Genomic DNA, 25,757 nt, shown 5'->3' with positions numbered 1-25,757 from the left:
GGAACGGGTTTTGAGTTGATGTGAGCCTACGAATACGATGACGGTATTCTGGTGATATATCGGCATTGAGAAGCAAAACCAATACACCTAGGTACCATACCATCTGACCTTGGATAAGGTGGGTGGCTGCCAGAAGAGCGCACCGGATGAGGACGATGAGTCTTCTCCCGCCTCCTTTTCCGTCTTATAGGTCGAATACTTATCTGGCAGAGGAATAACTGTTGGGAAGGAGCAAGTGTAGCAAAGGTAAGGCAGGTGCTAAGGGAAGTAAGGTTTCGGAGGCAAGAGCGACCTAGACCTGCCGCACCTTCCTCCCGTCAACAACATTACTCCTCCCGCAGACATATTTTCTGCAAGGCTCGCTGCCCTTCTATTTCCCTGCTTCACTCATCACTTCTCATCACTCCTCATCGCACCTCAGTTCAAGTTCGTTGCCCTTCATTCTTTCCTCGAAAACACGAAGCTACTCTCAAGCTTCTCATCCGCAGGTGTAATCTTCTCATCGTTATCGTTGGGATTTGCGTCCCTAACACAAATGAATCGTATTTTCCTCTTCGAGGTAAGAGATAAGACTTCCCATATACTCATCTTTCATTCAGCCCTTCATCAAAGAGTTCCATTGACCATTGTTTAGATTCGAGGCTACTTTGCGATTGTCGTGGCCATCACAGACATCACAGACGCCACCACTCGATTCCGCATTACTACTTCCCTTATTTGGGACTGAATGCTTGTACGAGCTTTCCTTCACACTCGACTCACAGACACCGCCCACTCCAGCAGCGATGGTGGTGAATGTAAGTACCAGTGTGTCGCCTTGGCGATGCGATGCCTCGCCGGCAGATGATGTCCATCCTCACTCTGCCGCTCCAGCGTTCCAGCAGCAGCACATGCCAGACCCGCGTTACTCGAGGGAAATTTTCGAGGTCAGTGGAAACAATGTCACCTCTCCTTCCTTCCCATTGTTTTTCTTCTTTCTTTTTCGTACATTGTTTTGACTTCTAGCAGACTTGCTCCATCCCAGTCAAGATCGGAAATCCTCCCCTAGCTCCCAAGCCCGCGTTCGCAACCACGATGTCGAAGAAAAAGTTGACTGGCAAGCAAGTTGCCTCCTCTGACTCTTCCGGTCGCAAGAAGAGCCGCAGAGACCGTCTCTCTGCGCTATTCGGCCACAGCCCCGAGCAGGTTGGAGATGCCCCCGACGACAAGACCGCCCCCCAGGACGAAGCTACGCCTACCAAGGCCGCCGCCAGCAACCGACGTGAGAATGGAAATCATCTTCAGAACTCTGCCGCTACCCTCGAGGATGATCGCAAGGAGAATGGTACTCGCGACTCTGTCGTCACCATCAGTACGACTCGTTCTATGACCACCGAAGACAAGGATGCCCATGAGTCTGGCGCCGCGGCTTCGTCGGACAAGATTGACACCATCGATTTCGCCAATAAGACCCAGATCCGAGGTAAGACCCTCGAAGTGTAGCCTTGTACTAGACTGACCATCGACTAAGCAATTTCGAACCCGTCTCCGAGTCGCATGACGAAGTTGCCTATCCATCGCCACAAGAGAGCATCCAGCTCTTTCAAGATTGTCGACAGGGATTCTGCTGACGCTGTGCTCCTCCCTGCTTTTTCTTACAATCCATCCCCGGAGAAGAAGAACAGTGCTGTTGCGAAGCTAGGCACTCAGGCGCCTTCTTCTACTCAGCTTCCCCAGCATACTCAGCGCCATGATCAGGAGGCTCCTTTGCTGCCATCTTCTACATACTCCGGCCATACCATCCACAATAGTGGATCTCAGAACAAGCACAGTCAGAGCAAGCTCAAGGGTAACTCTCATGCCAATCATGACTGCGCTCTCTCTTCTTACACAGAGCCCGGTCCTGCGATCAAGATCATCGACACCGACGAGAAGACTGCTAGAAAGCTCGAGGCTATGACTTTCACTCCTGCTGCAGTGGCCCCTCCTGCTACTCCCAGACTCAGCGCGCTGAAGACTTACGTCTCCGATAAGTCTCCAGGTGAGAAGAAGGTCCGCTTCGCCGCGGGCTCTTCCATCAAGTCTGGCGATAGCGACAATGAGAGCGGAGTTTCGGACGATTCGGACAAGACCATCAAGCCCGGTATTGGAGGCATGAAAGCGGCCCCGAATTCTATCCTTTCGCCTACAGTCTGGGACAAGAGTGCTGAGCCTAAGATCTGGGTCAAGAACGGCAAGCCCACCCTCTTCCAGCCTCAGAGAGATCCCGGCTACTACACCAACCCGCTTTGGTCCCGCCAGTACCCCGAGATTCTATCAGATAACCCCCGAGTTAATCCCTATGCTGCGAGCATCGCTGTAAGCGCCACGTCCACGGATGGAAGCCAGTATTCCGACACTCCCGCAGCCCGCGCCGTCACCGACTTCGAAGTGGGTAACAAGCTTCACTCCAATGGCGAATCCAGCACCAACGTGAACTTCGGCGCGGGTGCTGCGCCTGCTCGCACTCCCTTCACTAGAACCACTCGAGGCACTATGCCTTCGCCTCCGGGTGCCAACCAGAACTTCGTCGGCCGTGACTTCCCCGACATGCCTTCTGTCCCCGCTGGATTCGGCATGCCGCCTCTTTATAGAGGCCAGATCAAGTTGGAGATTGGTGGCCGCCGCTTCGTCAGCTCTATGGATGTCCTCGAGAAAAGCCCCTGGTTCAAGTATATCTTCTCCATCAACTTCCGCGATTGGTACCGCGATGGCGTCTTCCACTTCGACAACGATGGAGATCTCTTTGCTCACATTCTGCGCTTCCTTCGCACCGGTATGTATCCACTCTTCTGGGATGCGCGCAACGGCTTCGACTATGCCATGTATGCGATGATCCAGCAGCAGGCTCGCTACTACATGCTCTACGACCTTGAGGCTTGGATTGCGCAGCAGAAGTACCACGACGTGGTGGAGATCCAGGTCGTTCACCAGAAGTTCATCATCCCGAACTCTCAGGGCTGGATTCACGAGCAGAGTCTCACGGGTCTTGACACCTTTGAGATCTCTGGCGCCGCTGAACACCCCAATGTGGCCCTCGGTAGCCAGTCTGAGAGCCAGGCCCCTGTCCCGGACATGTTCTTTTCCGAGAACGGAGTCAACTCGAAGGGAAAGGCCAAGGCTATCGCGCCTCAGCAAGACGGCCCTGAAGGTGCCGTGGCGCTGTTCACCACCGAGAAGGTTGTCAAGGTTCACATGGACCAGCTGCGCCCTTTCTAAAGTTTGAGCTTGTCTCACTTGTGACATGTCGGAGTATTCGGAAGATTTGGTCATGGGAGGTAACGGAAATTGGTACTGGATTTGTTTTTTGAGAACCTTTGCTGCTTCATATGCAGCTCGCCTGGCCATGGTAATGAGGGGATGGATATGGCCCGACTTTTGTTCTCTAGGAATCAAACTTTGCCCACTGTATAGACCAAGAGTCCTTGGCTAAGGACTGCTTGAGCCGTTCAACGTAGGCCAACGCAGATAGTCTCAACTCAAATGAAAATTGCAATTACAAAAAATGAGGTATCACCGTGCTCATCATACATTGGCCAAAATATTCATCATAATCCTAATTCTGGCTGGAAGCATTTGCTCCCGCAACATCGTGTCTCCTTCCCGAGCTTGGGGAAACACCCTCTTTTTGGTTTCGATCTTGCCGTTATTCGAGTAGAGAGTTGTCTTCTCAATGTTGTACACCGTAGATTTGGTGGGTGGGGTTCTTTCCTTAGGACGGTATGTTTTTCTGATAACAGCGTATGATGTTCTGATCTGAATCGGACGTTGCTTTCTCCTGAGCTCACTTCGCCGATCGGGACTTTGAGACTGAATCCTGGTGCTATCGGATATTCGAATGGAAGGACTTATGCGTGGAATACGGTCTTCTTGGACTGGCGAGGCGTTCCTTCGTCTCGGAGAGGCCTCTATAGTTTGAGCTTCATCATCTTGGCCAACCACAGTCGTAGCTTTGCTATCTTCCGCGGCCTGACCCTGGAGGTTTGACCTCTCTTCTTCTTCATGTCCAATATGTATCCCGCTCTCTATTGGTTCTTCTGTTTGACTTCCTTTGTTTGGAGTCTCTTCAGTGTCGGGTATGTTCATCACTGATGTTGACTCAAGTTGGTTATCCCCATCCCCTTCCTGTGGCTCCTCTAGGGTCACGTCCTTATTTTCAACAGAATCATTTTGTGCTTCGATGTCGTGAGGTATTTCTTGGTTCTTTGTTTCTTCCTCAGTCGTCACGATGACAACATCTATTCCACTTGGAGCGGCCGGTACTGATGGCTCCTCTTCCACAGTCGAGACAGACCAATTCAATGTCGAAATCGTGCTCTCCGCTGGATCTTCCTTTGGACAGTTGGCTCTGAAGCCAGCCAAGTTACCATAAGCACTGATTATTCTGCCTTTCAGCAACTCGTTGAATCTTTGAGCAAGGTCAAGGCGGCTGGGGACTCGCGGTAGTTTCCACGAGGGATATAACCTCCCGTGACAACGGGAAGTGTAAAATGTCTTTTCCGCTTCAATGAAAGCATTGCAGAGGTAGCACGCGTCTTTACTGGACCGGATAACTCTAGGTGGAAGGTCGGAATGGCGGCTCTTGAGATGGTAGTGGTATATCAGCTGAACTTCAGCGTGGACCTTTGCGTTCTTCAGTACATCCTTGGCCTGCTTCTCGAATACATCGTTGACATCCTCATCGTTTTCTTGTGACCAGACATCCCTGAGGACCCGATCGGGGCCTTTCGTGATTCCATTCCTTGACAGAGCTGTGGTGAGTTTCGGGTATCTTGCATATGCTCCCATCCGTTCGTAAGCTCCTTGCGCAAATCTGGCGAGGTTAACGGTCACCACGTCCGCGGACCTAGCAATTGGGTACTTCTTCGCAGTCCGGTATATATGTCGAGAGACCTCTCTGTACCGCGCAACCTTGGAGATCATATTACACAGGCTCGTTTTCGATGATGGGGCCATTTCCGTGTGAGGGATCATGTGGACGAGCTTTTCAAAGTGGTCGACTCGTGAGAGCTGGAATATATCTTCCACCAAGCACTTCAACATAGAAGGATCTTGGTATCTTCTCCATCTTCCGAGGGACTTTGTTATATCGCGGGCTCTTGCCAAGAGCTCTTGCGACTGTGCCATGCTATTGCCCGGCTGAGTAAAGTATATGCTGAGCGTTTCGAGCAATGTCTCGATTGACTGTCGTTTTTTCGTTGGGCGTCCTTGCGATCTCCCAACTCGCGTAGTTGGTTGTTCGCGAATGCGTTTGAGGATCCGATCGTAGCACATCCTTACAACCTCTTCGAAGACCCGATTCTCAACTTTGGTTCTTGATTCCTTGGGACCTATTCAGCATCGAGTAAGCTCATGGTTTCCTAGCACCTGAGAAGGATAGCTTCAATACTTGCCGTTCAGACCCTTTATTTGCTGGAAAATCTGTTCGAATCCATGCTTGATATCTAGCAAGACTTCCTCGCCATTGTTCCGGCTCTTTTTGTTCACGGCCACTACAATCTCCAAACGTTGTTGCTCGGTTAGTTCTTCAATGTAGACGGCGGGAACGAAGTCCGGATTTCCATCGATGCTGGACAAGAACGCGAAGGCGCCGCATAGACTCCGCTCTCTACTGAATTGCAGCATTCTCTCCTTGTCTCCAATGGGGTTTGATGATGGCAGATTGCGCTGGGGCTCGTGATGACGCTTGCTCAAAAGATACAATAGTGATATATTCTCGGCGCAAGCAACTGCCGCAGCGCCAGCTTCACCAGACCTATCCATCGTGGCTTAAAGTATTCGTTCTGAAATGGTTGTAAGGGGGCAAGGGAAACGAATTCGATGACCGGTGTTTGACGAGCACATTGTGACTACAAAGTGTTGACATTGTAATATCCATGATGCCGAGCCTTGCGCCTACGGCAGGCGCCCAAGGCTTCTAGTATGAGCGAACAATTGTATAGTAATCTAAATCGAAACGCAGAGCGTGCAGCAAGTCACCTTAGAAACTTACTGGCCATGTATGCTGCATACCAGGATGTATGAGGTGAGGCGTTCTGGTATGACACAAGCGAATCAGCAACAGTTGCATCCCTCCCTTTTTCCAAGATTCTGCAGGAGGCCAACCAAACCGCGGTCCAATGGTTAGGCCAGGCAAAGGGCCGGAAAGCCTTGTGCATCTCGTCATTTCAGACATTTGGAAAGGCAAGGAAAGAAAACATAGCACAATCCTATAGAAGGGCCCATCGAAATTCGTATCGCGGCGATGAAAGAGCATGCCGGAGTTCGCTCGACTAAGGAATCTACTACACTCCCCGTATCCGCATCCGCATCCGGGTCCGAGACCCACTGGTTCATCCCGCGTAAGACTACCTTACGCAGCTCCGCCGAGCCCCGTAATGCCCAAGACACTCGGAAACACACCGATCGTAGTCACAACCATTGGTGCCATTTGAGGGCCAGCTGTATACATGTGCACATGGGATTTGGGAATGGACTTCTAATGAGGTTGAATTAAGCTTCTTCCACCTGAGTCGCTGGGCTCATAATCCTTTGTCCTCGCTCATCGATTCCGGATCTACCGGGTCTGCGGGGAATCATCCTCATGGTCGCTGGATCCATTACTGGCCTAAGAAAACAATGGGGGAAACCAAAAAATACTGGATTAAGTAAAGAAAACACTCTATCATGCAGTGGGCACCTGTTCTCCAAACACCCGTATTCGGGTCCGTGGGACGCAAAAGGGAGGCTTCGTCTGATACATCAACTGTATCACATGCAGCTCCTAGAGAGCGGCCTCTCAATTTGACGCATAAGGGAAAGCTCGGGAGGGCGGCATCATCGTCTTCGAATTTGAGTTTCTTTGTCTGGGGCATACACTTTATCATTTCAGCTGCGGGTTCCTTTCTCACACTACATCTCTTATCTCATCTCGTATTCAGACTGCAATCTCATTCTGAAAAAACACATCTCATCGCTCTCGTATCTAAACATAAATCTCAAGACGTCGTAGACTGCAAACTCATTTAATCACCAACACCCCACGACATCAAGTACCTCATCACCAAACACAACGCCTCGCAAAAATGTTGAACACCACAGTAACCGTAACACACATCTCGCCCATCCCCTCAACCCTCTCCCGCGAAGACGCCCTAGCCCTCATCCACGACGCGGAGCACCACATCAAATGCGACCCCAACATGAAGGACTACGCCGCCCGCACGCCCGCCATCCCGCCCACCGTCCCAAAGGACATTGACCCCATCGCCGCGACGCAGTGCTTCTCCGTCACCGACAGCGTGCCCTCGATGCTTCCCAAGGCCATCTGGAGCGGCGACGCCGTCAGCGACTACGACTTTACGTTCACGAAAGACGGCAGCTTCGTCCGCACGAGCTGTCCGCTCAACGTGCTGCTCGAGACGCGCTGGCGCGTAAAGGATGCCGAGGGGGCGGAGGGTGAGGGAGCGTTGGAGCTGGAGGAGGTTGTTGAGATTCGGTGCTCGAGGCTTTTGGCTGGGGTTGTCAAGTCGCAGTGTGAGACGAATTGGAAGGATTTTCACAAGAAGATTTTGCAAGGAAAGACGGCATGATTAGGTTTCAAAGAGGAGTGAGCGTAAGAAAGACGAAATGTCCGTAAGTAATACGCAGGAGCAACTCGCGGTAGACGGCAGACGTGGATATGTAGCACGGATAGATTCATATGTGAACAGTGTCCAGTTTTGAGAGTTGTACTTTCAATTGTACGGTAATGTGGATTTCCTGATATCTCACATCAAACTGCTTCGCCCGCCAATTTCCATGCTTCCCTGGCCATCCTTCATCTCACCACTTCGACCGACAACAAATTCCCGGTAGATTCTCTGCAGTCTGGCCCGCTCCTGCGTGCTGATACTCGATCTGGTGTTTTCCAGGGCCTTCATCAAGTGCTCCAGCTTGACCACGACCTCCTTGTCGTTGACCGGCTTGCCATCCCCTTCTGGGCGTTGGGATTGCTTGACCCTCTTACGAGCAAGTTTGATGCTCTCCAACTTGGCGAGGATTGCGGCATTCTCAACAAGCTCTTTCTGCCGGCTGATCGGCTTCGCGGCAGGTGCAGCGTCTTGGCCGTAGCGGAACTGTACGAAGCTGGGGACAGAGCCTTGGGAAGACGACTTGCCATTGACCTTGCCATTCGTCGTTGGGGCATGGCTGACATCGTCTAGAACATCGTGGATCGCCTCTAGCTGCGAATTGGACACGAGAGCCTGGAGATCAGCGCCGGAAAAGCCCTCGGTTCTGCGTGCGAGATCAGTCCACGCGTCGTCGGACTCTGTCAATTCCTCGCCGAGCTTGACCTTGCTGGAAAGGGACTTTAAAATGTCGACTCTGTCTTCCAACAGTGGCATGTCGCAGAGCAAGGATTTGTCCAGACGACCCGGACGAAGAAGAGCAGGGTCGATCAAGTCTGGCCTGGACGTTGCTGCCAGCACGTAGACACCGGAAAGACCTTCTGCTCCGTCCATCTGCGTAAGAAGCTGGTTCACTACTCTGTCCGTCACACCAGTAGAGTCGTGACCACGCTTGGGGGCTATGGAGTCGAACTCGTCGAAGAACAAGACGCACGGCTTCGCGGCCGACGCGCGTTCAAACAGATCGCGAACGCTCTTTTCAGACGCTCCGATGTACTTGTTGAGAATCTCAGGTCCCTTGACGCTGATGAAGTTCAGGCCGCATTCTCCAGCAACGGCGCTTGCAAGTAGGGTCTTGCCACAACCTGGGTATCCGTACAATAGCAGACCAGACCGTAACCGCAGAGGACACTGCTCAAAGATTGGTGCGTACTTCGTTGGGTACTGCAAGGTCTCCAGGAGGACCTTGCGAGTTTCTTGTAAACCACCGATGGAGCTGAATGTGGTGGTTGAGTGTTGTAGAGAGACATTTCTTAGCGAGGCGGGCGTGAACCCCTTAAGGGCATTGTCAAAGTCGACGCGACTCAGATGTACCGCACCTCCCTCACTGTCCGTATCGTTGACAGACCGGATAATGGCTTCGTTCCGTGCTCTTGCCACAAGTAGGGTGATGTCTCCTGGCATGTAGCCATCAATGAGACCAGCAACATCCAAGAAATCCAAGTCGGGGCTGATGACGAATCCTCCACTGGTGCCATTCTGGTTCTCGCGGCTGCCTTGGCTGCCGGCATCCATCCATGCGCTGTCCTCCCCTCCAGCGCTTCCGTCAGCTGTGGGTGGCCGGCTGCCATTCTGCGGTGGCCGTGGAAAGTCTTCAGCCGAGATGGCGTCTCTCCTGACTATGCTTTCCATGACCTTTCGTCTCGCTTCCTTGTTTGGCGCCTTCAAATCAACAATCTCGCGGACGACGTGACCCCCAATGATGACACTGTTCAAGGAATCTTTACCCTCCGCAACAGCCAAGAGGACCACTCCAGTATCCACGTTGCAGTACTGGCGTACCATGGAACCAATGATTTCGCTAATCTGGCGGCTCCGTCCGTTGTCGTTGCCGACTTGCAATTCGGTTTCCACAGGGCACAGCTTGTCGAGGTCGTCCAAAACTACGAGTGCCTTACCCCCAAGCCTAGCACCCCAGCTGGCTGACATGAATACTTGGGTCAAGGTATCCTTGATGGTAGTAATTCGAGTCTCGTCATTAACGAGCTTCCGGCATGGGAAGTAAGTCGTATGGAATAAAAGATCTTTGCCAAGCTCCTGCGCTAAAGACCTGGCAACTGCAGTCTTGCCAGAACCCATAGCACCGGTCAGGAGAGTCGAGGAAAGGTGTGAAAGGTGGCTTCGAAGGTCTTGAAGGAGCTTATCAATGCCTACTAGCTGCCCGTCATAGGACGGCTGTAGCTCGGCGATGCTATCGTCATTCATCCACGACGGTCGAGGAATTGGGTCTCGAATATCGACGGGAATTTTCTCGCTGAGGCCCAAGACCCATCTCGTTGATGATCTAAGCGGATCGCTGTTGATAGCTGGCGGATCGAACTTGATTACTCCTCCTTCCCAACCTTGAGGAGCCTCGAGGCCCTCGAAAAGGCCAATTACTGACCCGTCTGTCAAAGGTCCAGTGATGAGAGGGGCAACATCTTTGCGAGCGTACAGATGCCTAAACTGCTTGGCCGCCTCCTCTTTGCCAGCTTTGGACTCGCCACCGAACTTCAATCCATCTGAAGACTTTTTGGAAGCGGCAAACGGTTGGACTATCAGCTTTGTAACAGCATCCAGCGGCCATTGTTGCGGTGCCGGCTCGATCTTGACAATTCCTCCAACGGAATCTGTAAAGCCCAATGTTGCACATAATGCTGGAGAGAGGGCAATGGTCTTGCTGTCGGGTGGATCGTCCCAAGCCCGTAGATGTGCGACAACCTTTGTAGCTACTTTCGATGTGCTTGCTGATTGTTCAGCATCTTGTGGTTTCTGGGTGGAACTTGCTTGTGGTGTAGGTCGCAGAATGTTGACCGAAACATAGTTCACACCTCGGAAGTCCTTGGTGTACAGAATGTCGCGGTCTACCCAAACGCTGAAATCTTGGGTCGTCAGGTCCTCGTCGAACCACTCCCGGCAAGCCGAATGGGCGATACCACGTAAACAGAGGGCAGGCTTGCGATCCTCCCGCGCACTACGCCGCCGGACTGTACTTGCGCCGCTGCGCTTGGACTTTGAGGTGCTTGCCACACTACGATTCTCTCCCAGGGAGTGTGCTGTCTTGGCCCGGACCTTTGGCGCAACAATAACTTCAGCGTCTGGTGATATTTTGACGAAAGGAACTTCGGCGCCGGGGGCGGGATCGAGAGAAACTACTTTGACGTTTGCTGTCGATGTTGGCGAGAGGTGTAGAGTCAAGGCGTGAGGGGCGACCAATGAGCCGGAGCTGGAGGTAAACGCGGGGTTCGGCAAAGCTCGTACTTGAGAGAGGAGGTTGAGTTCGAGGAAGGTTGCATGCAACTCAATCATTTCCCAGTCTTCCGGAGTGAGCGGTTCGATGTTGATCGTGTGCGCGACGGGCGGATCGACGTGTATTGAAGCCGTCACCTTTTGTCCGTCGGTAAGGCCTAGGGTGTTGGCCAACGTCGCGTCGATTTCGACCTGCGCCACTTCCTGGTCGCGCCCCGAAGCGCCTGATCTACCTCCATTGATGCCATCGCGCCCGACTATGGGTGCAGCCTTGCGCTTACTCGGCATACCCGTCCATCCGACGAAGACAGATCTTTGTTGTGATGCGCCGGACCCGGAGGCGCCCGCGGAGGGCCGGTAACTGAGTTCGACAACGACATTTTGTGCAGGCTGTAGGAGATTCTATGAGAAGAAGAACCATTGACAATATGCGACTAGAGACCTACTGTATTGACGTTCACGAGGAGTGAGACCAGCGATGCGGGGAGATTGACAAGGCAGTTCTTGAGGTGGGCGAGGGAGATCTCCGCCGGAGTCGATTGCGCATTGCGCCGGGAAGACATGACTGCTGCAATTGAGTGTCCAGTGGCCCATAAGAAGATTCGAAGGAAGAGAGCGACAGACCCTACGACGAGAGCACTAGGCAACGACTACAGATATTGTTGCGGAGAGTCACCGGAGCTCGAGCTGTTGGAGCTGGGGATGGAAGTTCAGCCGAAAGTGACCCTGGCATGTGCCGACGCCGAGGCATTCCCGGCATGGGAAAGTCACCTCCACCCCCATTGGGTCCGAACACGGGGTAGCTGCAGGCGGTACGTACTCTTGGATTCATGCAGGTGCATCCTAACACCTCAGCTTGCGCCTCAGGAAGCAGCTAAAAGTACAACAGTCAGGTACCTGTAATGTGTGGCTGCAATACAATTAAACCCTGTGGCTCAACGCGTCCCCCTTTCCTAACCGCGACGCGTTCCCTGCGTGTCGCCCGGCCAATTTCTGAACCCCTGGTCGCATTGATCTCACATTCGATTCTTCCCAGCCCCCCACCCGGCGCCAAATAATCTTCAATCCGATAGCAGCAGAACCACAAACTCCATACTCCCCGCGGTTGTCGCAGAGACCAAAGTAAAGCAACCTCATCGCCGCATCGCTGCTGTCGAACACACGATTCGTAACCCAAGACTGAAGGAAGTCAACCACACAGCCGAGATCGCACAGATTCTGTCAAGATGGCGCTCCGTCAGTTCAAGGCGCCAGTAGCGTACGAAGCGCAGCAGAGTATGCTCAACCCTCCTGAAGCTCTTGACTTCTCCCGCACTGCCAACAAGACCGTGCTGACCTGCGATAGATGCACTTGAATCCTTCCTCACAGACTTCAAGGCATCCCCCGAGCAAACGATTTCACATGCCCTTGGAAACATCACGATAGACGAGGATGACTTTAGCGACGATGAGGTGATGGAGGATGATGAGACACGCGGCACCCGTCGCCAGGCTAGGAGTCCGCCCGGCCCCAAATACAAGGTCATGATGCAGAAGCTGGCAGACCGCAAGATTGATGAGGTCTTGATTGACCTGGACGACTTGGCGAGTGTGAGTTGCAGTAGCTCTTCATATCAAGCCCACGGACAGTGACTGACTCTTGCAGTTCGAATCATCTCTCGGTCATGAACTTCAGCTTGTCCATTCTATCGAAATTAACACCAAGCACTACGTCGAGCTCATGTCAAGAGCGGTCGACAAGCTCATGCCTCAACCCAGCGAAGATGTCACGTACGGTCCCCCGGCACCGATCATTCAGGGTCATCATGGCTAACAGTCGATAGTTTTAAGGATGATGTGCTAGATGTTCTCATGGAGCGGAGAAAACAGAGAAACGATATCCTTCAAAGGCAGGCTACTGAGCCTGTCGATGGCCAGCTGCCCGACCCCAGCATTGCTGAGGACAAGTTCCCCGCCGAGCTCACGCGCCGGTATACCCTCGTCTTCAAGCCCCGATCCGAGACTCCCTCCCACCCCGCCAAGGCGCTCGCCGTGCGAGAGGTCAAGGGCGAGCAATTGGGTCATCTCATCACCATCCGAGCCATTGCCACCCGAGTTTCCGACGTCAAGCCTATTGTACAAGTCAGCGCATACACTTGCGATCGCTGCGGTTGCGAAATCTTCCAGCCCGTCAACGACAAGTCATACGGCCCCCTGACCGTATGCCCGTCCGAGGACTGCAAGACGAACCAAGCCAAGGGTCAACTGCACCCTTCTTCAAGAGCCTCAAAGTTCTTGCCCTTCCAGGAGGTCAAGGTCCAGGAGCTGGCTGAGCAGGTGCCCATTGGCCAGATCCCTAGAACTCTGACCGTATTGTGCTACGGCACCTCCGTTCGTAAGGTGAACCCCGGTGACGTTGTCGACATCTCAGGCATCTTCCTCCCCACACCCTACACCGGCTTCAAGGCGATGAAAGCCGGCCTCTTGACCGATACTTACGTGGAGGCACACCACATCGTTCAGCACAAGAAGGCCTACTCTGAGATGATTGTCGACCCCGCTCTGGTTCGTCGCATCGACCAGTACAGACAGTCCGGCCAAGTCTACGAGCTCCTCGCCAAGTCCATCGCCCCCGAGATTTTCGGTCACCTCGATGTCAAGAAGGCTCTTCTTCTCCTACTCATTGGCGGTGTCACAAAGGAGGTCAAGGATGGCATGAAGATTCGTGGTGACCTGAACATTTGCCTCATGGGTGACCCTGGTGTGGCCAAGTCGCAATTGCTCAAGTACATCTCAAAGGTCGCGCCTCGTGGTGTCTACACCTCCGGCCGTGGTTCAAGTGGTGTCGGTCTGACGGCCGCCGTCATGCGAGACCCTGTCACTGATGAGATGGTCCTTGAAGGCGGTGCCCTCGTCCTTGCCGACAACGGTATCTGCTGTATCGATGAATTCGATAAGATGGACGACAATGACCGCACCGCCATCCACGAGGTCATGGAACAGCAGACCATCTCTATCTCCAAGGCCGGCATCTCCACCACCCTTAACGCCCGCACCTCTATCCTCGCCGCCGCTAACCCCATCTACGGCCGCTACAACCCCCGCATCTCCCCCGTCGAAAACATCAACCTTCCCGCCGCTCTTCTGTCTCGTTTCGACATAATCTTCCTCCTCCTCGACTCACCGACCCGCGAATCCGATGCCCAGCTCGCCAAGCACGTCACCTACGTCCACATGCACCAGCGCCACCCAGATATCGGCACCGACTCAGTCGTCTTCTCCCCCCACGAGGTCCGCTCCTACGTCGCTCAGGCCCGCACATACCGCCCTGTCGTCCCCGCCTCCGTCTCCGAGTACATTGGCAAGACGTACGTCCGCATGCGTGGCCAGCAAAAGCGCGCCGAGAAGAAGGGCGAGCAATTCACCCACACCACCCCTCGTACCCTCCTCGGTGTCGTCCGTCTCGCGCAGGCCCTCGCCCGTCTGCGCTTCAGCAACGAGGTCACCCACGACGACGTCGACGAAGCCCTGCGCCTCGTCGAGGCCTCCAAGGAGAGTCTCGCGGCCGAGCAGGCCGCCAACGGACGCCAGCGCCTCAACGCCAGCAGCAGGATCTACAACCTCGTCAAGACCCTCGCCGACAGCGGCGCCTGCCGCGCCGACGACGCCGAGGACGACGATGAGGAGCTCGGTGTCGAGCTCAGTCTTCGCAAGGTGAAGGAGCGTGTCATTGCAAAGGGCTTCACTGAGGACCAGTGGCTTGCGGCTCTGGAGGAGTACAACGAGCTTGATGTAAGTTTTTACCCAACACACATGTCGATGAACATTGCTGATCATTCATTAAATAGGTCTGGCAAACGGCTGGAAACGGTACGAGGCTGGTCTTCATCACCTCCAACGGCGCAGAGAGGGACGAATGAGAATCTTGAGCGGGCATGTGGGAGTAGTAGTAGTGGTCGCCTTGTCGCGCGATTTGCTCAAATCTTGTGTTGTTTTCTCATAGCTTGCTTCGTAAAAAAGAAGCCTTTGGGGCTTGGCGTTTTGGTTTTGACATTGTTGAAGAAGATGAAGGAGACCAAGGAGAAGGAGGAACATTCTGGCGGAGCACTTGCGAGTGGACTAGCTGTCCAGTCCCGTACGAGATGAAAATAAAAATAATGAACCCCCTAGCATCGGATGTGTCTCCTGCTCTCATGTCACTCTATTTTGCACTTCACTTGGTATTGCGAACTTTATTGTAACAGATTGGAATTCCCATGAACTTTGGATGATATGGTTGTATAATACAAAATTTTGTTACCCCCCCTTCTACAAGCAGGCATCTCTTGGTACACTAGTACATGTATACACGTTCTCACTCTTTACACCGTTTTCCCCTCTCTCCCCCTTTGACTCCCCGTCTTGAACAGGGCAGAGAATCTCCTTCTTAGTACTGCAACACGCGCGTGTTGAGCAAGCTCGCCCGCTCCAACTCGCCGAGGACACCACCGCCAGCAAGAGTCCACTTCTCCGCGACGGACGACTCGTCGATGCGCGAGCGCATGAGGCCGCTGGCAGCCCAGTACTCCATGACGGCGCGGGCCTCCTGGCGGCTGATGCCGCTGACGTCGAGGGTCTCGACGCCGCGGACGGCCTCGTAGACGCGGTCATCGTAGCCCTTGAGGTACGGGTCGGGCGTGGGGACGAACTGGTCCGCGGCGGCGGCGGCGGACTGCGCGAGGGCGAGTTCCATGGACGGGGAGCGGGGCGCGTTGCTGCGGGAGGTGGCAGCGATGACGGCGCCGCCGTTGGCGAGCGGGGTCTTGCCGGCGAGGGCGTCGGCGAAGAGGCGGACGAGGGTGAGATCGTGGGCGTGGACGAGGTTGTAGGCCGGGTCGCGGTAGGCCGAGATCTTCATGATGTGGGAGAGGCCGTCGAGGGCGAGGAGGACGGGGGGACCCGTGGGGTTGGTGGTGAGTTCGTGCCAGAGGGCCTGGAAGGCGGGCCAGGCGAACTCGGGCTCCTTTGCGGCGGTTGCGATGTCGAGGAGGGTGCCGTCCTTGGGGACGTGGAGGAGCTCGGGGTACTCCTTTGAGATCTTGTACTGCTCCAGGACAGGGCCGCTGGTCTTGACGATGGTCTGGAGGAGGTTGAAGGTGTAGGTGGGCTGGTAGAACTGGAGGGGCTTGGTGTTGGGCACGGGGCTGTAGTCCGCGTTGGAGTTGGTGAGGTCTTGGCCTGGGTTACTTGGTCAGTGATGGATGCTTCACAAAACATGCCCTCAAGTTGTGAGGAAAGAAGATAAGTACCTTCGGGGATGTTAATGACCACCCAGTTGTTCATCAGTGAGTGAGCCATGGCCTGCAGCAACAGCATGCTCTTTCCTGCAATCTTGCCGCCCGTCAACGCCAATCTCAACGTCTGCTTCTCCTTGACGGCAGCATCCAGCCGGCTCGCGAGCTTGACAGTCTCCTCCCTGACCAACATATGCGGCCTCCGGAACAGGCCCCAGTTCTGCGTCGTCTTGAACGCCTCGAGCGTCCGGAGCTGATCGACCAGCTTATCCGGCAGGCCGACGACGGACCCCTTGCTCTCCGCCGCGGCCAGCGTCTCGTTGGTGATCTCCTTGAGGCCCTCGACGGCCAGGGCGTTGTTGTTGCTAAGCGTGATGCGCTTGCGGAACGCCTTTCTCTCGCCGGGGGCCGGCTTCTTGACTCTGACGTTATCCCTCTTCTTCTTGGAGTTCTGGTTGATCTTGCCGCGACGGATGTGCTTTCCGATCATCTTGAGGGTGCGCGGGGCGGCGTCGGCCGACGAGGTCGAGAAGGGGGCCGCAGAGGCGCCGGCATATGCGGTGATGACGGGGACGATGCGCTGCGAGAGGATTCGGGGGGCCGTTGCTGCGGCGGTCGTGGGCCTGGTGAGGCACCGCGCGCAGTTCGCTGCGGAAGCCATTGTGTGCGATTGCTGGGGGAAGAAAAGGACGCCGGTTTCCTGAGTTGATTATCGGTAGGGTGAATTTCCGCTCTGGTTTATTATGATGCCATTCGAATGGGTGCCAGCCAACGTTTGCGTTTTCCGTCCGACGCAGCTTCGCCCTTGGAGTTTTGCTGGTTCGTCGTGCGATTGGGAAGCTCTTCCCAAAAAGTTCGATGGTAAATTCTCGGGACGTTAAAGCCACACCCCCTGGTAGCACCCAGCGAACAGGGGAACAAGGCGCACCAGCCAATTTACAGCGTTGATTGGCTGCGTCAATAGCCGGCGTGGCGGTGTCAGTTGTTCCGATTCTTATCGCTATCGCCCGTCGAAATTTCCTAAACCCAGCCAGCCAAAGGAAAAAAAGTTCTAGAGTACCTATCCCACCTTCCAGTACGCTGCGCAACCGCCGGACAAGACAACCACCACCTTCAACCCATTCGAAAGGGACACCCAAGCGCAAACCCACAGAAAGGATATTTCACCAATTTGAGGAGGAACCACAATACACACAACATGGCGCTCCCCATCTCGCGCCCCAAGCTGCCCGTCGCAGTCAACAAGCCGACACCCTACAACTTCGACCTCGGCCTGCTCCTGGCCAACGACCCCAACCCCCTCGAGCTCGACAAGTCCGCCATCGAAGACTCCCTCGCCGCCACCGCCCGCGACGGCGCCCAGGCCCTCATCAACCAGCTCCTCACCACCTGCCCCCTCCAGAGCACCCCCGAGGGCGTCCTTCTCTCCCTCCCGGACCCATCGACCCCTCTCCCGCGCGAGAAGCCCGTGCCGGTGGCTAAGGAGCCCACCAAGTGGGAGCGCTTCGCCGCCAAGCGCGGAATCAAGCCCAAGACGCGCGAGCAGCGCCGCAACCTCGTCTTTGACGAGGATACCAAGGAGTGGCGCGCCAAGTGGGGTTACAAGGGCATGAACAAGAAGGGCGAGGACGATTGGCTCGTCGAGGTCGACCCCAAGGAGGAGGCGAAGCGCAAGGAGGGCACCACCTGGCAGGGCGACAAGCGGAGGGAAAGAAAGGAGAGGATCAAGCGCAACGAGAGAAAAATGAGAAAAAACCAGCGCGAGGCCGGTGAGAAGCGGGAGAAGCGGTAGAGGAGACGAGTGAGAGCAAGGCGTGGGATGCGGAATATGTAATGCTTCGGGTTTCGGCACATGGTTACGGCGTTCATATGGTGGTAAAAATCATTTCTCGGCATCTTTTGTCCACAGGAAGAGAGCATCGGTATCTCAAAAAGCAAATGGAAGCGCTTTGTGGCCCAAGATTCGGCCCGCCACAACACACGTTACTACAAGCCGTCAAGTCTTGCTGTGAACTCGTCCTCCGATTTTGTTTTGCAAAATGGGGGAGCATATGACGTGGCTGTCGCCGCGCGCATCCCCTTTGTCCTACATACAAGAGTCCTATATTGTACAGAGATTCCACCGACCCCTGCAGTCATGTTGTTCGTGGCCCTATGAATCGTCACCCGTCCCCCATCCAGCATCTCGTGAATGCTCCTCGCTCACCCAATTCCTACGATGCTACTAAAGACCAAACCACGCTATATCCGCGGCACCTCACCAAAGCAAAAGAAGGAAGAAAAAATTAGGTACCCAAACCTAGAGCTACTACTGGTGATTGCCACACTTGATCTAGCTCTGGTTGCCAAGAACCTGCATGTCGATGAGAGCTCGGCCAACACAGTTTCCTGGAAACGGTAAAATCGACGGCTTTTGTGATACGGTTCGATGCCCTGGGGGTATACCAAATAGCATAATGCTGTGTCGCAAATGAAGAGGCACCCGGTCTGTTGTTCAAAGTCATCCGTTCATGCCATGACTTTTGATGACATCCGATATAGGCTTGGCACAGGACCGGGGCAGGGAGAGACGCTCGGAATAGGAAGAACGGAAGTCGTCAGTGGCGTGAATGTCGTCAGTGATGTTGTTGTTGGTGATGCTGAAGTGTTCCCTATACACACGAGTTCCGCCTGGGTATTCGAGGAAGAAAGAAACTAAAGGATACTCAAAATGGTGTTTCAGAAGCCGAGTGGTGAAAGAGGTTTGATGGGTGACAAGGGCCGCAAGTCATTCGAGCCCCGTGGCTCACGGCCGCTGTCAATCGTCAGCGTCGTACCCATCGTCGAGTTGGATGCGACGCTGCCGTTTGACTCAGAAAGTTGGATGGGCTTTTTTTTTAGCCGTCTGTCTTTCTCCTTGGCCTGCTGCTCAGTGACAACGCTGGACTGCTTACTGCTTTCCGAAAACGATGCCGCGCGATCGTCCAACGTCACAGGAGTGGGTTCTTCCTGCGCTACGGGGGCTGCAGGCTCCTCGCTCGTCTCACGGGAGGGCTTGCGCGGTTCCGAGAGGCCTTTTGGGGGTGGCTGATCGAATAGTTGATATTCCTGCTCAATGAACTTTGCCTCGTTCTTGCAGCCCTTCCAGCAGTCGCGCCAGTCGCACACCAAGAATCTGAAACAGAATGCGTCAATCTTCATGCATGGCTGGAAGCAAATGCAGAGATTCCTAAAATCCATCTTATTCTTGTCGGAATGCGCCAGGAGCAAACTGAGGTGGCAGGTGATTGCGAAAAGAAGGTAGTAGTTGAATGGCGAGAGGTTCGACAGCTCTTCGACCAATAGTGGGGGCACAGTTTCGTAGCCGGCGCATTCTCTCGCAACTCGTTCCTGGGCTGCCTTCGGGAATAGTTCATCGGGAAGCTCTCTCAGCCAAGCCTTGAGCATGGAGCCTATAATGTTGATGTCGTAGAGGTCCGGCTGTTCGAAGAGGTTTACATCGTACTCTAGAGAGAGAGAGAGACGGTTAGCTTGGCGCCAGCTTTGCGTACGCAAGTGTAATGAACAAACCTTCATCAAACTTCCTCTGCCATTTCTTGATTTGCGGCCCGCTGCCAGGCACACGGTACAAGCCTTCCACATCACAACCCTTATAGTTCAAGTAGTCGATCGCGCGCCACGGGAACGCGGGCATCCAAAACTCCGTCTTGTCTCTTGAATCCTCCAAGCGCTTCGAGATGCGTGTGCGACGCGTCTGCTCGACCAGAGGTAGGTTGATTGTCTTGAGCGTATAGTGCTCATCGTCGATGACAGGCTCCCTCTCCGTCGTGCTTCCACTACGACCACCCTTGCCAAATAACCGGTTGCTAATAATGTCTCTGCCACTCTTCAGTCCTCCGAAAAAGCCTCCATTTTGTGAAGACGAGTTTTGCCGAGGGTGGTGGTCCTTTTCCCTATGATTGTCCTTGTGGCTCATTTCCCGGGGCGACGCGCGGTCTTCAGAGCGATTCCGCCCGGTAGAGTTCACCATTTCTCTAGCAGACCTTTCGGGTCCAGTGCTGGTGTTGTTGAGCGAGTGGTTACGGCTCGTCGAGGTATGCGACGGTTCGGGTTCGACAATCGATACGGGCACCGGGCTGGGTTGCTTGTCTCGAGAGCTTGAGCCGTCCTTGTCGCGAAGCGACTTGCTGCGGCTCAGAAGACCAAATGGCTTCGATTTGGACTTCTTGGACGAGGAGGGTTGGGCGGGAGAAGTATCGTAGTCGGCAGCAGAGGCTAAAGACACGTCGGAGCGGGACGGCAGGGTGGGTGCGGGCTTTTGGACGGAGTGCTCAGCATAGGACGGATCTGCTGGTGAAATGGCATACGGGTCAGTGACTGAAGAAATGGTCTCACGATAGGCGAAACGGGGGATGGATCAGGTAGTGGGCCCCAGCTGCACAGGCAGTGGACACTGCGGTCTCAAGAAGGAAAGTTATCCTCGTACCTAAAGGTTGGGTGGGTTGGTTGCTCATGGGAGGAGCATTGTCGGGGCCCCTCGACATACTTTCGCCTCTCGAGTCAGGGTACTGGATTGGGCTCTGTTGGTGTTGCTGGTGCTGGCGCTGAGGGTGTGAGGGCGACTGCGCGGGGGAGACGAGAGAATGGGACGATTTGTTGGCAGACTTTGTGAAGTTGAAGAAAAAGCCGGCGGCTTTGGAGGGTCTTCGGGATGGCTCGTCGGGGCGGTGCTGTTGTTGACGAGGGCTGATGGGGTTGTGCTGATGATGCTGGCGAGGGGGCGTGTCTTCGGAGGCGCGGTGGAGGGCGGAGGAGATGGCTTGATACTGTTCGAGGTCTTCGTCGTCGTCTTGGTCTTGAAAGTTTCGATGCTCGTCGGTCAACTGAAGAGACTGCTTGCCACTTGCGCTGGGCCTTTTCGGAGTGAACCTAAAGGGAGAGCGCGGAGATCTGGGAGAGGATTGCGATTTAGAGCCAGCGCTTGGAGGAACGGCAGAGGCGAGGGTTTCAGCAGAGCGCGGCACGTCTTCAGGCTGGTCGGAGGAGGCTTGAGATTCAGACAGCGTCAGCGGCTGTGGTGCATGCTTCCGGCCCATGGTAGGAAATTAATAATGTGCCTCTCTCTTTTTTTATTCCCCGGGTAGCTGAATGGAATAGGAGATTTTGGGGGCCCGGTCAAGGATGATACCCAGAGGGCGCGGCGACACAGACAAGGCGTTGGTGGGCGGGCGGTGATGGGTGGTGGCAGCAGAGAGGCAGCGCAGGAGCTCCTCAATCAGGTCAGGGCCACCCAGCTTTGGGGATCCGTACGGTACGAATCCAACAGCCCAGGGTAAGTAGGTGAGGTGGTGTACCGGTATGCGTAAGGTGAAGTGGATGAGGTGAGGCAGACTCCAGAGAGAGCAGCACCAGGCCTGCATGGGCTACCTCAGGGCTCAAGCTGTACGAAGTATTCGTAGCGGTAATAGTGGTATCGGCAGAGAGAACTGTGTGTATGTACTGGTGCGGCGAGGAGAGAGAGTAGTGCGACGTGCGACGGGGAGACAGGCACACACAGGGCACAGGACAGGATCAGGATCAGGATCGGGATGAGATGGGATAGGTTGAGATGGGACGGGCAAGGAGGCCCAGAAACGGTCCCTATCCTGATTCGTTCTCTGCCGCAGGAGGGCCAACTGTTTCGGTGCGCGCACTGGGACCAGACGGATCACGCATCTGTTAGGGATATAAGGAGGTAGAAGGGGTAAAGTGCTAGATGGGGGAGACAGGCTAAGGAATCGAAATCTGTAGTAGGTGGGCGATTGAGGAAATAGAGAAAGATCACCTAACCTAACATGACCTAAGGTGCGGGCGGGTGATGAAAGTGTGCAATGTAGTAAGGTAGGTATAGAGCGGAAGAGGGAGATGAAGGATGAGAGAGTGAGTGAGTGACTGTGTGTGAGTGAATGAAAGAAGGAGTTGAGATGGTACCTGAGAGAAGAGGTGTGTGAGAGTGAAAGTAAGGTAGGTTGGGAAGAAGGGGGTAAGGTACCGAGTAGGTTGGTACCAAACAGTACCTGTAAGGTAAGGTGAGGTCAGGTACAAAGCAAGACTCCTTGGGATACCTAAGTACCTTACAGTATGGCTAGGTAAGGTATTAGGTAGGTGTCGGGGCGTGTAAAAGGAGGCTGATGCAACTTTGGGATGGGCGTTGCAAGCTCGGGGACGATTGAACCAAAGATACGGCTTTGGCTTGACTTGTTCTGGGTTGTTCCCTATTGTATTCCTGTATAAGAACGGCCAGGTAGCCGAAATAGGTTGGATGTGAAGGAAGTCTCAATCATCATTGAACATGAACAACGGGCAGAATGACTGTGAGGGGAAAGAAAGAAAGAAAGCAAGATAGATGTTGGTACCTTGGACCAAGGATTGATTGATGGGTACAAAGTTGCAAACTACCTTCCGGTAACAGTTCCCCTACAGAGTGCCCGAGGTACCTAAGGGAGAGTGGTGGCAGCCAGCCCAGCGTGAGGCCTGTCTATGTCCGTGCCTGTACCTGGAACCGGGAGCCAAGCACACGATCTGTAAGGTACAGCTACATGGGGGGAAGGCCCTACCTACAATCTCAGAGGGAAGGCGCGGCGCTTGCTTTCGTCGAGCTCCTACTTGCAAAAAAGAGGGGAGAGACTGTGGCGTCACCAGCTGTTACCTCAGACAGTAGTGAGAGACGTCCGAAAGGAGGCGTATTTCCGTTGACTCTGAGTGGATGAGAGATGATTACGAAGTGCCTAAGAGGGGGAACTCGGGAAATCTGTCACTGGCAGGCAGGAAGGAGCCAAGGCCCGGTGTGGATCCGACCCTGAACGGGACCTGGCGGAGGAAGGCAAGAGGGCCGGGGTGGTGGTAACTGGTGACAGGCATCACCTTCCATTCGAGTCTTGATGCCCGGCGGGTAGCTTGGAGGAAAGCATGGGGGACACAACGCGGCACGAGAGGGAGAGGAGGCACTCCGGCCGCAGTTGCCAATTGGTCTGTTGGTGTCAATCCCGACAGGCACCATGTGTGAAGGTTGGGCAGGTCGCTGTGGGGGCCTCGGGCTGTGCTGATTCCTGAATGCCCTGGACTTCTGAGATTCCCTCTCACAATGGCCTGACACCGCACCACACTTCATTTGCGGCTTAGGTACCTTGCTCCAGCTAAACACTAACATCATTTGCTGCGGTAGCCACCACCTCGTGTTGGACCTACCTTACGCTACCTTACCTTGCCATATTCAACACGACATATCGGAATACCCTCATCTTGTTGCTCAACTCTCTTTAATTACCATGTCGCCCATGTCGGCCTCTACAGATACGGCGTGCGTGTCTACCCTGGCGCATTGGTGCCGTACGTTACCGGTTAGGCCTCAATGCGGCTCTGGCGATTGAAACCGATACATTCTTCAATCTGCCTCCTTGCTCCATCCATTATCCCTCAGCACTGCAATTACCTCAAGCGGTCTTCTGCCACCAAAGACGTCCGAGGAGCCGTGGCTGCTTGCGGCCTAGTTGCGTCAACAGCCTTGGTCGACCGACAACGAACAAGGCCAACGGCATGCCGCTTGCCAGTCTCATCCGCCAGTCGCCGCGCACAGATCGTGGTCCGGTCCTCCTGCAGTGTCGATTTGGGCAGCGCACGTCTGTTTGACATTGACATTGCTCAAGCTATTGGGAAGCCATACCTGCCAAGCACCATTCTGGACGAGCCGTCTTGGATCGCAGAGTCAACCATGCCAGCCTCACCATCAGGTTACCTTCACAAGTGCCTTCTTTGTGGACTCGCAACACCCAACAAGTCAGTCCTTCATCAATAGCGACCACCAGCTTGGGTGTATTGTTTGTACCAAAAAGGGAATACATATCCCAAATCTATCGGTGATCTCTTCGTCCGTGTCACTATTCGTATTCGCAAGCGGTATACTCAGCTTCAGCACTCAACATGATCCCGGCCAATGCAGTAAACTTGCTCCGATAGCGATGACGGAGTCTGTTCTCTGCCTTTTGCAGATGATTTAAAGACACCAAGCTGAGAGGATTATCGCTAGGAGTCGTCCCGTTCGGTGTCCCATGCCAAGGCATTGAATGAATACTCTATTCAACTCGACTCTTCGAGGACATTGCCCAACTGGACTGCCAGGAGGCCAGACTCTTGAAACGCAGTCAATTCTAGGATTGCCACGTTTTGCATCGCCTGGAATGTGAGCAACGCCAGGGGTGCTTACTGCTTGCAGCCGCCCATGTAAGCTTTAAGCGTTGCATTACCTCATGACACAACTTGCGGACACCCCTTGGGACCGGCCATCTTTCTAGTCGTCTATCTCGGGATACGTTGATTGGCAATACCAAGACGGTCAGTGCCTCCGCAGCAGTACGGCCGTCTGTGGTCCCTCCGCTCGGGCATCAAGCTGTGCGCCGTTATATGTCGTGATGACGGCACCTCCGAAGTCCGATAAGCACTCCGCAAGTTCAGGTGACTGTCCACGAGCGGGTTACCTCAAATGTGAGGGAGGGGATGAAGCCTGAAGCAAACCCGTAATATGGAGCACGACGTGGTCAGAACACCACGAAAGTACACTTGCAAGACGAGGCTAGGCGTTGCCGATAGAAAACGGAGCAACGGACTGATCTGGGATGATGTGACAAGTCGCGACGCAGCCAGCACGCTACCGACACACTCTGTGCGGTTCTCCTGCACGTTCAGACCCTTCCAGAGTGTTTGGAAGCCCGAGTCGAAGATCCCCTTACTCCGTCCAACGGTGAGCTCGGCTCGACTCGCTCAACTTGCCTCCCTGGCCCGACAAGAAGACAAGAAGCTTGCCGGCTGCCCACTGATCTGACGGCAAGGAGTCGCGCTACTGCGCGTCCATCTGCAAAGCACAGGCAACACGAAGCCATCTAGTATATCATCGCCTCCTAAGTCGTAAGCCTCGGACTGGTTGGCAACCAACCAATGCACGTATCCTGGCTTTCGTTTCGAACCGAGCACGTCAAGTGCTGCCGCAACGTGCCGGCTTAAGCCTTATCTCAAAAGATTGTGCCGGAAACGTGCACTCTCTTTGGTCAGAGGGCTATTTTTGAGCAAAGTTATCCAGAGGGACGAGACGACGGGTCATGGCGCAGAAGAAGTAGAAACTCTGCCGAACTTTGCGCTGGAGCTGTCGTCATTCTCACTCTTACCAAGTCCCGCATTGCCAATGAAGGTGGTCAGAGATCGTGAGAACGGAAGCGTGTACAAGGTATCAAGTATCTATCTCAGCCAATACTAGGAAGTCATCGTTCGCTCTGGTATGGCTTCTCGTGGAGAAGTAGCCTCGGCATCAACAACGGAAGACGGGTTGAGATGACTTATGTTCGATACTAGGTACTCGCATATTCACTTACCTGAGGTGTTTTGCGCTCTAGTTGGGAACTTCCGCAGCACTACGATCAACTCCAAGCCCACAGCTTGTTGTCAACGGTCAAGTGCCTCGCGAACGGATAGCGGGTTCGGTAGCTAAATACCAACGATGGGTTACCCACTTGCCGCGGCGATCTCTCTCGGTTATGAGTTGACAGGTTCAAGCCTACTCGAGGATACAGCTAGCTTGTGCCTTGTCGCAAAGCAGCTTTAC

General features: G+C 54.3%; 7 protein-coding genes across 7 annotated transcripts; 4 read left to right on the top strand and 3 right to left on the bottom strand.

Annotated features, from left to right (window-relative positions):
- Positions 1–1,935: 1,935 nt before the first annotated feature.
- On the top strand, positions 1,936–3,237 carry HER10_EVM0011111 (uncharacterized protein; the record flags this gene model as incomplete). Its single annotated transcript, XM_035480550.1, has 1 exon — positions 1,936–3,237. The coding sequence occupies one exon, from the start codon at positions 1,936–1,938 to the stop codon at positions 3,235–3,237; it is 1,302 nt and encodes a 433-aa protein (XP_035335347.1).
- A 3,544-nt stretch (positions 3,238–6,781) lies between these two features.
- On the top strand, positions 6,782–7,716 carry HER10_EVM0001224 (uncharacterized protein). The gene has a single exon (XM_035470979.1). The coding sequence runs from the start codon at positions 7,083–7,085 to the stop codon at positions 7,587–7,589; it is 507 nt and encodes a 168-aa protein (XP_035334627.1). The 5' UTR covers positions 6,782–7,082; the 3' UTR covers positions 7,590–7,716.
- Positions 7,717–7,766: 50 nt separating this feature from the next.
- Positions 7,767–11,603, bottom strand: HER10_EVM0009309 (ATPase; the record flags this gene model as incomplete). Its single annotated transcript, XM_035478799.1, has 2 exons — positions 11,342–11,603; positions 7,767–11,285 (listed from the first exon to the last, which is right to left on the bottom strand). Exons 1-2 carry the CDS (start codon positions 11,456–11,458, stop codon positions 7,767–7,769), a joined length of 3,636 nt encoding a protein of 1,211 aa, XP_035335227.1. The 5' UTR covers positions 11,459–11,603.
- Positions 11,604–11,940: 337 nt separating this feature from the next.
- Positions 11,941–14,794, top strand: HER10_EVM0001587 (DNA replication licensing factor MCM7; the record flags this gene model as incomplete). Its single annotated transcript, XM_035471331.1, has 5 exons — positions 11,941–12,170; positions 12,241–12,485; positions 12,541–12,665; positions 12,719–14,666; positions 14,723–14,794. Exons 1-5 carry the CDS (start codon positions 12,122–12,124, stop codon positions 14,792–14,794), a joined length of 2,439 nt encoding a protein of 812 aa, XP_035334656.1. The 5' UTR covers positions 11,941–12,121.
- A 355-nt stretch (positions 14,795–15,149) lies between these two features.
- On the bottom strand, positions 15,150–17,003 carry HER10_EVM0007569 (uncharacterized protein). Its single transcript, XM_035477122.1, has 2 exons — positions 16,163–17,003; positions 15,150–16,091 (listed from the first exon to the last, which is right to left on the bottom strand). Exons 1-2 carry the CDS (start codon positions 16,806–16,808, stop codon positions 15,301–15,303), a joined length of 1,437 nt encoding a protein of 478 aa, XP_035335098.1. The 5' UTR covers positions 16,809–17,003; the 3' UTR covers positions 15,150–15,300.
- Positions 17,004–17,241: 238 nt separating this feature from the next.
- Positions 17,242–17,966, top strand: HER10_EVM0008368 (ribosome biogenesis regulatory protein). The gene has a single exon (XM_035477893.1). It carries the CDS (start codon positions 17,346–17,348, stop codon positions 17,937–17,939), a length of 594 nt encoding a protein of 197 aa, XP_035335158.1. The 5' UTR covers positions 17,242–17,345; the 3' UTR covers positions 17,940–17,966.
- A 200-nt stretch (positions 17,967–18,166) lies between these two features.
- HER10_EVM0008520 (RhoGAP domain-containing protein) lies at positions 18,167–22,068 on the bottom strand. The gene is made up of 3 exons (XM_035478038.1): positions 20,613–22,068; positions 19,697–20,476; positions 18,167–19,632 (listed from the first exon to the last, which is right to left on the bottom strand). Exons 1-3 carry the CDS (start codon positions 21,220–21,222, stop codon positions 18,866–18,868), a joined length of 2,157 nt encoding a protein of 718 aa, XP_035335168.1. The 5' UTR covers positions 21,223–22,068; the 3' UTR covers positions 18,167–18,865.
- Between the last annotated feature and the right edge of the window lie 3,689 nt (positions 22,069–25,757).

This window comes from Colletotrichum scovillei, assembly GCF_011075155.1.
Source record: "Colletotrichum scovillei strain TJNH1 chromosome Unknown Contig00004, whole genome shotgun sequence".
In the NCBI taxonomy this organism is placed as follows: Eukaryota; Fungi; Ascomycota; class Sordariomycetes; order Glomerellales; family Glomerellaceae; genus Colletotrichum; species Colletotrichum scovillei.
The sequence above is the reverse complement of the archived record's forward strand: the minus strand, read 5'-3'. Positions and strand labels throughout refer to the sequence as shown.